General features: G+C 39.8%; 1 protein-coding gene across 1 annotated transcript; it reads right to left on the minus strand.

Annotated features, from left to right (window-relative positions):
- Nucleotides 1-357: 357 nt before the first annotated feature.
- LOC147534011 (Major facilitator superfamily protein) lies at nt 358-11882 on the minus strand. The gene is made up of 19 exons (XM_086647836.1): nt 11750-11882; nt 11475-11638; nt 9912-9974; nt 9638-9727; nt 9457-9516; nt 9291-9356; nt 9099-9164; nt 3597-3672; nt 3395-3459; nt 3228-3320; nt 3075-3155; nt 2882-2966; nt 2357-2403; nt 2215-2277; nt 2068-2127; nt 1921-1974; nt 1631-1690; nt 786-900; nt 358-680 (listed from the first exon to the last, which is right to left on the minus strand). Coding segments are annotated over exons 1-19 (1443 nt in total). The 5' UTR covers nt 11751-11882; the 3' UTR covers nt 358-546.
- Between the last annotated feature and the right edge of the window lie 213 nt (nt 11883-12095).

Genomic DNA, 12095 nt, shown 5'->3' on the forward strand with positions numbered 1-12095 from the left:
TGAGTGTTTTTTTTAAGAGATCGATTAATGGTGGCTCATTCTGGCACCTGTTCATGAAACATAAGGATAAGCTAACATTTACTTATATTGACACCCTTCCAATCCATCTCTGTCTCTCAAGGCATTGTTGATGATGCATATAAATGTGGGAGAATCTGCAGAAGTCTTAAAAAAGTTGTTGCCCGAAAACAGCAAAAAAGCGCACTTCGCCGAAGTACATTGAAAATATCTCCATAATGACAACAGGTTTCACCAAAAACAGCAAAACGATGCAAAAAGTTTGGTAGAAAGTACCACGGACGTGCTATCGAACACATTGATAAAGTTCCACAAAGCATATCCTAAAGAGATCAAGAGTAGAGCAAATGAATCTATGATAGAACTCATCTGTGCACATTATAAACAAATCCTTTCTATCAAGTAGACACATTTGTAGTTCTTTATGCCTTAGATCATCGACGAAAACCAGTAGCCTTTGAAATTTAGAGCAATATTCTACACCTTGACCTTAATTCAAATTACAAAGGTTCCTACTAATTGTCACAACTATCTGTTCGCCACAGAGGATGGATCCATAGAAGCTTGTATTTCTTCAAGTGTTCGACCCATAGTTTCTGGTACCAGCTTTGCAACAAATAGAATGGTTAGGCCGCAAATGCTTGAGAATATGAAGAAGGTACCTATAAATATATAAAAAAATAGTAATGAATGCAAAGTTTGTTCTCAGAATAAGATCAAGAATTCTATTCTCTCTAATACTGGGTAGGAAAAACATTGTTGAATACCTGCTGAATTCCATCTCATGAGAAAGTTGAAAGCATATGATATAATCCAAGAACCAAACCAGCTTACCAATGTCACCAGGCTGCCTGCTAAACCCTTCATGTTTATCGGGAATATCTGAAAAGGTGGAACCAGTTTCAAGCCAAATTAATAAACTGGTGACTGTTAGACTCAATGGTCCTAACTCTATCGGTAATCTGGTTTGCAAAGAGAAGGTTAACCAAGACTTGTACACTTCATATGGAATTGACACATATATCCCCCCTTAGTGTTAGGGGTGAATGGAGCTGGCACTCTCCCCTCACGAGGGGATAGATGTAACAAACCCAAACTATCCCTGATAACCATGCTCTCATATCATCTCCCCATTGGACCTAACTTGAAACGACGTCCATGGGGAGGCTTCTATAGTTAAACACTGAATACATAGTGGGCAAGTGATGTGGTTGTAATCTAGACAGTTTTTGCCATTGCATTCGGTTTGTGATCCAGAAACTAGTTATCGATCAATACATTTTTTTGGAATCAGTGAGATTCAATCCTGGTTTCCACTCTCCACAGTTTACATGTTAATAATCACTACATTGGCATATCGTTCAGTGTCCGAAAAATTACTTTTGCCTGTTCAACTGAATAACTGTTCCTGAAGTCAACTAACTCGGACATCGATATAGCTCAACAAGAAACAACAGTAACAACTATTTTATTTTCAAATTGAAGCTGCTCTCAGGTTTGATCCGGAAATTTCGAAATCAAAATGTGTTTTCAGAAACAAGGGATTGCATATGAATCATAGCCAAATGGTCCAACAAGATAAAATGAATTTATAATGGTGAAGGAACCTTACCTCTGACATTATAACCCATGGTATCCCACCCATACCTAATGAGAAAGATCCTGTATACACCTAACAATCAAATAAATGCGCATAAATCTTGGATCAGCTTAATGTAATAACCATTTTGGTTAAGTTTGTACAAGATTTATGACTCAATTGTTATCCAACTTGGTATAAAACTGACGAAGTTGCAGATTGAAACAGAATTTTGTAGAACAAGGACTCCATTAGAGGTATTTTATCAAATTACTTTATTTGAAGACAGATCTTTATAGTCGAAAAGAAAAGGTTACCCTTACCAGTATACCAATAAGAGCAAAGATGGGACTTAGCTCTTTCGACCATTGATGATCCTGGATCATAGAAATGTAATGTTGTTTAGAGAACAAAAGCACCCCAATCATGCCAAAAGAAATATAAACAAAGAAATTCTGATTGAAAGAAACCTGCAAGAGAAATGATAACCCTGCTAAGAAGCAACCCAAGCAAGTTCCAGCTGCTGAAACCTGGAATCCGTAGTAGTTTAGTTTGAGCTTGTTTACTTCATTAATGGCAGTCATTTTAGTAACCGCTTTCCAACTAGAAAAACCTACCATGAGAAGTGGTCTTCTGCCAGATTTATCCATTAGAAGTACACCCAATGTGGTCATTGGAATCTGCAAAAGGGAATATATGATCAGCTACAATTGCAATAAAAACAAGTTTCCAAATCAAATTATGCTTGAAGAGGTTGACCTGTACTGCAGCCATTGCTATAGTCCCAACATTACCAGAAGAGAAACCTGTAAAATCAAAAAAGGGTTACAGCTTCATTAGTAGGTGGAGCATTAGCTCAGAACCATTCTTTCTTTCCCTTTCTGGAGGAAATTGAGCAGGATTGGTGTGGAACTAGGAAGGGTTTGTGAAGGTGGACTAGTATATGGAAGCTACTCTAATGAGGGACGACCCGGACTAACTAGTATAAGGAAAAAGTGGGCAATTCATAGGCCAAGTTTTCTTTCGTTTATATAGTTTGGACACGTTTTCATAGGGAGCCCAAGCCTTCAAAAACATTGATGTGTCCTATTGACAAAGACCAACAGGAATTGAGTCTTTCGCCTAATTGCCCGTTTGCATAAACCCGAGAGGAATTGAAGCTATTAATGCGTCAAAGTATGAGCACTATTAAGGGCATCAAAACCAAAAAGTAGTTGATTCTATTACAGAAAAACCTAGACTGTCCTAAAAGATGACAACATCCTTAATAAAAACTTCTATTACCTGCAGAAACAAATATTGAACTCGCGTAAAATGCTATTGCATTAACCCCTCCAAATTGCTGTAGTACCATTAATCCAACTCCAACCTAATTGAACTCCAAAACATAACAACTGTCAGAATATCAGATCATTCAGATACCAGACAAGTCATGAGAGGTTTAAAAGGTAAAGTAGTATGGAAATAGATGGTTTACAATGAGCGAGCGAGCATATTTCTTCTGAAACAAGTCTAGAACTCTCGCTTCTGAGAGTTGGTCAAGAGTTTTCGTATAATCCTGTAAAACAAGAAGGAAGTCATCTCAAATAAGCCCCAAAACAGTTTTTTGTGAAAGATATATATAACTTACTCTGATTTCTTCGGCCTCTTGAGAAATATTAGCACTCTTCCCTCGAAGATGTTGTAATGCAAATAAGAACTCATCCTCTTTACCAACCTTTGCCTGAAAAATAAATTTAATTCATCATGTTGGGTTTTGAAAATGCAAACTCTAATAGAATCTGTATCTAAACTAACCAGCCACCTAGGAGATTCTGGTATGAAGATCAGGCCTAGAAACTGTATCAGGCACGGAATTGTTCCTGTTTATGAGCAAGCATTAAACGAAGATCCGACGACCAGATTATCAATAAGAATTACAGGGAAAGATCACAAATCAGCTCCTGATTCTTATTAGGTTATCAGGGTCCAGGGAATCCATTGATCTAGAAGAAGATACCAATTAGTGCTAGAGTACGCCAAGTGACAACTGTTCCAAAAACAAATGTGAGAGATGCGCCACAGCAGATCATCAACTGAAGAATCGAAAGCAAATAATCACACAAATGTACCAACTAAGCATGGTGTAAACTAGAATACCTCGATTTTCTTTAGTGTTTTTGTTATAATTAAAAGTCGCGGAAGCTATCGAACCTATCCAAGAAATTGATCCGATTATGAAGATTAATCGAAAAGCTAAGTCAAAATCAAATATGCGAACAGAATTTAACGAGGTTCGGCTTTAAAGCCTACGTCCTCGGGCGAACAAGAAATCTTTATTGAAGGATAGATGAAGACGACTAACACAACCCGCAAGTTCGTCCCAAGATGGTACCGTATAGAATTTAACCTTCTATACTAGATCTTCGACAACCGAGAAATTAAACACCGCTCAAAACTATGAACAAAAAATTTCTCTCTCACTTGCTCTCTCTCTTTAGCTCTCTCTAAAGAAGAGTTGTTGTTGCTTGTGTTGGTGTGTTGATTACAAAGCACTCAACCCCTATTTATATATATTATAAGCCAAAAAAATTGGAAACTGCCTATTGAGCCAAAAAATTGGAAACCATCCCAATTTTTAGAAACTGCCTATAGCTGCCCCTTAAACCTCCTCTTCAATTTTTTGGAAACTGCCTCTTACAATTCTCCACCTCGTACACAATTTGATATACTTCAAATTTTGGACGAACACCAGGATACTCCTTGTAAGATATATCTGCTTTTTGTAACTTCATCCGACTGCACCATATGTCCATGGCTGCCTACGTACCCTTTTATAGGATCAAGCCTACCGTAGTTCTACCAACCCTTCACATAAAGATTACCTTGTCGCCATTACGCCCTTTCGGGCAACTTAACACGAGCCGATTTGTAGCAATTCCAGGCAATGCTGAAACTTGCTACATGTCACCACTTTAGTCAACATGTCCGCGGGGTTCTCATCTGTGTGTACCTTCATGAGAGAAACATCACCTTCCTCTATGACATCTCGTACAAAGTGATACCTGACATCGATATGCTTAGTACGAGCATGATGGACCTGATTCTTCGCCAAGTGGATCGCACTTTGACTATCACACCATACATCCACGCACTCCTGCTTAATCCCTAGATCATCCAGAAGACCCCACAACCACAATGCTTCCTTCACTCCCTCGGCCATAGCCATATACTCGGCCTCCGTAGTAGATAACGCAACTGTAGATTGTAACATCGATCGCCAACTAACTGGAGCACCATGTACCCTAAATACATAACCAGTAGTAGATCGTCTTCTATCTAGATCGCCAGCATAATCCGAGTCAACATAACCGCTTACCTGACATGTGTCTCCACCAAAGCACAAACCCGTATCAACGGTACCCTTTAAGTACCTCAAGACCCACTTCACAGCTTCCCAATGTGTCTTCCCTGGGTTTGCCATAAACCTGCTAACCACACTGACCGCCTGTGAAATATCTGGACGAGTACACACCATAGCGTACATCAAACTGCCAACTGCACTAGCATACGGTACACGATCCATATGATCCTTCTCCACCGTAGTAGTGGGAGATTGTTTTCCTGAGAGCCTGAAGTGTGGTGCCAAAGGTGTTGACACCGCCTTCGCATTCTGCATCCCGAACCGAGAAACTACTCGTTCGATGTAACCTTTCTGATTCAAGTACAGTTTCTTACTTGACCGCTCTCTCTTAATCTCCATTCCCAGTATCTTCTTTGCAGCGCCCATGTCTTTCATCTCAAACTCTTGACTGAGTTGAGATTTCAACTTATCTATCTCCACCATGCTTCGAGAAGCAATAAGCATGTCATCCACATACAAAAGGAGATAAATAAAGTCACCTTCGCGAAGCTTTTTGATGTATACACAACAATCATAGTCACTTCTGCGAAAACCATGCTTTAGCATGAAAAAATCAAATCGTTTGTACCATTGGCGAGGGGATTGTTTCAATCCGTAAAGAGACTTCCTCAAACGACATACTTGATTTTCTTTACCCTCAACCTTGTATCCCTCAGGTTGAGCCATATAAATTTCTTCTTCCAAATCTCCGTGCAAGAAGGCGGTTTTAACATCGAGTTGTTCCAGCTCAAGATCACTATGAGCAACAATACTCAATAGCACCCGAATAGAAGTATGTTTCACGACTGGTGAGAAAATCTCATTGTAGTCGACCCCTTCTTTCTGTGCATAACCCTTGGCCACTAGTCTTGCCTTATACCTTGTACCCTTGATTTCGGAAGAATCCTCTTTCTTCTTGTACACCCATTTACAACCAATAACAGACTTACCTTCGGGCAATGGGACAACCTCCCATGTCTTGTTCTTGTGAAGAGACTCCATCTCTTCTTGCATAGCAACCAACCAACTCTCTCTATCCTCCGCGGTAATAGCTTGTTTGAAGGTGACCGGCTCGTCGTCTTCCACCGAGAGTGCATATTCAACAAGATTTGCCTGCCCATAATGCCTAAGAGGTTTGTCTGACCCTAACCTCTGTACCGGCTTATATAACCGTTTCGGCCTAGTGTGTACCGAAACATCCTGCTGTTGTTGTTGTAAAACTTGTGTACCTTCCCCTTGAACCTCCTCATGACCGGGTTCATCAATTTTCTCATCCTGAGTATTATCCTGATGCTCCACCTGATCATGATTCCTAGAAACCCGTTGGTCTTCGGCTTCTACTTCCACTACTTGAGCTTTAGTAGACCCAACATCACCACAACTAGGCACCGTAGCTTTCGCCATAGCTACAATAGATGACTCATCAAACACCACATCTCTGCTGATTACAAACTTCTTGTCTTCCGTACACCATAGCCGATAACCCTTGACTCCTGTAGCATATCCTAAGAAAATTGCCTTCTTTGCTCTATTGTCAGGTTTGTTACCTTTAACATGGTAATAGGCCGTACAACCGAAAACCTTAAGTCTCCCGTAATCTGCATGTTCACCTGACCACACCTCGTAAGGTATGCCGCCATCTAAAGAAGAATGTGGAGACCTGTTCACAATATAACAAGCTGTAGCAACAGATTCTGCCCACCATTCTACGCCTAGTCCCGAATTGGAGCGCATACATCTAGCCTTCTCAAGTAGTGTACGGTTCAATCTCTCTGCGACTCCATTCTGCTGAGGTGTGTTTACTACTGTCCAGTGCCTCACAATGCCTTCCTGATTACAAAACTCCTTGAATGCCCCATCCGTGTACTCGGTCCCATTATCTGACCTTAACGTCTTCAGCTTTCGACCAGTTTTGTTCTCAACCATTGCTTTCCACACCAGGAATGTGTTGAATACCTCATTCTTATGCTTCAGAAAATAAAGCCAGACAAATCTCGAATGATCATCAACGAATGTAACAAAATACCTGGAACCACCCTTAGAAGGTAACTTTGCCGGTCCCCAGACATCGGTGTGTACGTAGTCTAATACCTCTTTGCTCATGTGCTTGCTTGTAGAGAACGTCACCCTGTGTGCCTTCCCGAACACACAATGCTCACAAAACTCCATGCAAGGCTTCTTCATGTCCTTCAACAAGCCTTTCCCGCACATCAAAGATAGACCCTTTTCTGACATATGCCCAAGGCGCATATGCCAAAGCCTCGTACTAGCCGTTGGATCCCTTCCACTGATTCCTACTGCTACATCTCCCGTAATTGTTGTCCCCAAAAGTTTGTATAAATTACCGTAACGAGTACCTCTCATTACCACCAAAGAACCCTTAACGACTCTTATGGAGCCATTCTCTATAATTATCTTACAGCCGTTCCGCTCCAACACACCAAGGGAAATTAGATTTTTCCGCAAATCGGGTATGTGTCTTACGTCCGTCAATGTTCTCACCACTCCATCGTGCATCTTGATCCGTATTGTTCCGAGTCCCACAGTTTTACATATACTATCATCACCCAGTATAACTGTACCACCATCTATACTCCTATAGGTAGTAAACATCTCCCTATTTGGGCACATATGGTGTGACGCCCCTGAATCAAGCATCCACTTATCGAAGATCTTCTCAGACACCTCTGTCACCGAGAAACATTCGTCCGCCTCTTCTGACACATATCCCGCCTCTTGCATCTCTTGTTTCTCCTTGTAGCCTTCGTTCTTTTGCTTCAACTTTCTCTTTGGACAAGCCGCTTTAAAGTGGCCAAGCTCACCACAACTAAAGCACGTTTTCTTGAAAGAGCCTCTAGATTTGGATCTAGATTTCCCGCCCTTTCCCTTTCCCCTTTCATTACTCCTCCCCCTCGTTACAAACAACCCTTGTGCTTGTTCTTTGTCTACTCCACCCGACGCCATACTGCTAGTAGCAACCTTACGAAGGTCATCCGCTAATAACGAATTTCTCGTCTCTTCCATGCTTAGACTATCACCAACAAGCATCAAAGTTTGAACAAGGTTCTCATAGGATTTAGGCAATGAAAGTAACAATATGAGGGCTTGGTCCTCATCCTCAACCTTAACATCAATATCCTTCAAATCTGAGATAATCCTGTCAAACCTATTCACATATTCCTGAATAGAAGAACCCTCTTCCATTCTACATGTGAATAATTTGGATTTTAAGTAGACCCGATTCGTTAAAGTTTTCGTCATGAAACTGCTTTCTAGCTTTAACCACACACCCGCCGCCGTTGTTTCTTCGTCTACTAGGAACGCCACGTCCCTCTCAAGACACAACATAATGGTAGCCCGTGCTTCGAGGTCTAACTCTTCCCAATCCTCATCTGACATATCTCCTGATTTCTTTCCTGTCAACGTCTTGTGTAATTTCTGCGAGATTAACAGATTCTTCATCTGCATCCGCCAATAAGAAAAATCGTTTTTCCCATTGAACTTCTCTATCTCATATTTCCCTGCTTTGACCGTACCACTTCTCGATCCCATCTTCTCTTCGTTCAATCTCAACAAGGCTCTGGTACCAATTGTTATAATTAAAAGTCGCGGAAGCTATCGAACCTATCCAAGAAATTGATCCGATTATGAAGATTAATCGAAAAGCTAAGTCAAAATCAAATATGCGAACAGAATTTAACGAGGTTCGACTTTAAAGCCTACGTCCTCGGGCGAACAAGAAATCTTTATTGAAGGATAGATGAAGACGACTAACACAACCCGCAAGTTCGTCCCAAGATGGTACCGTATAGAATTTAACCTTCTATACTAGATCTTCGACAACCGAGAAATTAAACACCGCTCAAAACTATGAACAAAAAATTTCTCTCTCACTTGCTCTCTCTCTTTAGCTCTCTCTAAAGAAGAGTTGTTGTTGCTTGTGTTGGTGTGTTGATTACAAAGCACTCAACCCCTATTTATATATATTATAAGCCAAAAAAATTGGAAACTGCCTATTGAGCCAAAAAATTGGAAACCATCCCAATTTTTAGAAACTGCCTATAGCTGCCCCTTAAACCTCCTCTTCAATTTTTTGGAAACTGCCTCTTACAGTTTTACCTGATTAACTGTTGTAAAAGCTCCTCTAATATTCTTGGGTGTTATTTCTGCTATATATACCGGAACCTGCAAAAGCAATTTAGTGGCGTTATGCCGTTATCACCTTTGTCATGCACGGTGGAATAATGGAAAAACAGTATATTACTGAACTCTAACATGTTTCTATGAAGAAAAAGAAGAACCTTAAATTACCACATAAGAGAGAAGCCCGACACCGTATCCCATGGAAAACCTTCCAAGATCGAGTGACCAAGCGGCCTTTCGAGTAAAGGAAATGTTAGGAAGTACGAAAGTATCATAGAAAAAATTATTCACATTTTAACATCTACAACTTTTTGAAGTGTTTCAGATGACTAGCCTTAGAAAAGAGTATAGCAAACCATCCAACGATGCAGAAAATGTCAGAGACCCACATAGCCTACTTCCAAAGAGAAAAAAAAGTTTCAAACAAAAGAATGTGAGATTAATAAATTTAACTTTTTGAAGCTTCATTTTGTGATATACTTGGAGACTAGTTGAGGAATATCATCAAAACTTACACCTCTACGGCCGATCATATCTGCTATCCGCCCACTCATTATAGCTCCTATCATTGCTCCAATAGTCATAATCGAGCCAAAAACTGAATACTATTCAAGAAACAAAAGTAATTAATATCCAAACTCAAATTGAGAAATGAACATTCTAGTGCTACACCATTATCGTAGGAAAAGTCTATTCAACATAAATACTCTAGTTTGGATAGTTTGGTCTCTATATTTTTAAAGGTTGTCGAGGTAGACGATAAAATAGAAACAAATCGAAGAAATACACCTCTGCTAATGAAAGACCAAGGTCATTCATTATCCCATACTGCGCAGGTGAAGAATATCCTACCTAAACATCAAAAAGAAACATGAAAATTTAGAATCAAACACACCTATAATGTCATTGATAAACTTAAGGTTTCTATTCCCATATGAACCACAATAATATTCAGGCCAATTAAAATGTCCTGTGACAATCATGTAAACCTGTTTGAATGTGGAGCAGGAAGTATAATTACTTGGAACACAACAGTTTTTTTCGAAAAATCAAATGTTAACATCTAAGTCATTCATCGTTCAATCAAAACTTGCTTCATAAGCTTCCCAGGGACTAAGAATTACACTCGGCCTTTCAGGGATTAGTAAAAGTACAGACGAACTAACCCAGATTACCAATCTTCTAAGGAATAAAAAGCTTGTTTAGCAACATATTCTAAAATCTTGATAAAACATGTCTTGGTTTCCCAAAATTTGGCAAGAAAAAACTTTAAAGACTTGTAGGTATTACACCAAGGTACTAAAGCCGGAATTCAGCAAGCCTCAAAAGAGCACGGGTAATCGGACCGGGATTTGACCCATAAACCTCGTATTGCTGATCAAAGTGTCTTGTTTTCCAAACTTTTGCGAGAAAAGACATTAAAGACTTGTAAGGATTTTTACCGAGGTACTAGGTATGGATTAATCTCGAATACAATAAGACTCATGGTAGTTGGGCAATTGGACCCTTTGATCCACCAACCCGAGGGTTTGACCCCACGGACCACGTAAAGTTTGACTTTTTTAATAGTTCACAACAAGTGGTACTGCACAACCCGTTTATTAGCCATTGTGACCCAACATGAGCCATTTTGAATATGGGACGTCATGTCGTGAGCACACCACATGCACAGCCAGTTAAGCCATGCTACACCTTACTTAATCCTTTTTTGTAATAAATATGACTATTTTTTTATATAAATATCACCGATGCACAATTGCACATTATACTACTCAAAATAGACTAATCCATCCTCATTATAAGGAATGACAGAGGGTCTATTTCGATTTCACAAATGCCGCACTAGTTATCTCCACTCTAGTTACAGGGAAGCTTATGGACTGATAAATTGGAAAGAAATAACCAATTGGATATGTCTAGACATTCGTATACACTATTTTCAAAAGGAAAAACAATTGGAAAGAGTAAAGATTCGTATCCTGCAGGTATCTGCAATGGAGGAAATGCAGATACCACCCAACCAAAGGGGACTTCAAAGTCCTCCTTTTATTTTCTCTCTCTAACTTTTGTCACTCACTCCCTCTACTACATACATATCATTCTCTCTTTGAGTCTCTTTCTAACCAATTGGTTGTGAGTTAGATGAAATTGCTACTTCAAATTACTTGGCTAAAACAAGTGGATTTGAGAAAGCTAGGATACCCTTTCCCCCCTCCCCACAGTGGGACAGTGGGTTAATCAATTGGTTGTGGGTAAAGTCACCTAATTAAGTCTAGATAAAGTTTGAACCAGAAGTAGAAGGAAGCAAATTGAAGCTAGAGGGAGAGAGAGAGAGAGAGAGAAGTTAATTACAGCGGATCCGAAGACGTATGAACCAGAAACTGCAACAAAAGTAGCAAAAATTACTACAACAGTAGTTACATATGATGATGGTGATGCAAGGTCATGTTTATGCAGTTGTATTTCAGGAATCAGGGGAGCTGCAATTTCTCCTTCTTCTTGAGTGTTTATTATCACTGACTCCATTTCTGGAAATTTGACGAACGAAAGATGGAGGGTAGATAAAATAGTGGAGAGAGACAGTAGTAGTAGGTAGAAAATACAGAGAGAAAGAAATCTGTTTTGACTTGTTTATTGTCTTTCTGTTATGCTGATAAGTGAGGGTATCTATCTGTACGTCTTCCCTACTCTCCGGGGAGACGCTGGGCAGATTTCCTATGTCCCAAGTCACCTACTAGTAAACTTTGTGTACTTGGCGCCCGCAGTAAGGTGGTTTCCTCTTCTCCATAATCTAGAATGTGATATTTTTCGAAAAGGGCAAAGTAGTGTTTCAAGTGATGAGTTTGGAGCACAAATTTGAATTTTTGATACAAAATAATGTGAGTCGTCGATGTTAGAATCTAACAATAATGAAACATTGACACTAATCCGTTAGCCTCCGTTAACTTTGGATGGAAAGTTAAGTTAAAAAGT

The sequence above is a fragment of the Eschscholzia californica genome, unplaced genomic scaffold (genome assembly GCF_041429995.1).
Source record: "Eschscholzia californica isolate CP2 unplaced genomic scaffold, dmEscCali1.0.p SCAF_6, whole genome shotgun sequence".
NCBI classification, from domain to species: domain Eukaryota; kingdom Viridiplantae; phylum Streptophyta; class Magnoliopsida; order Ranunculales; family Papaveraceae; genus Eschscholzia; species Eschscholzia californica.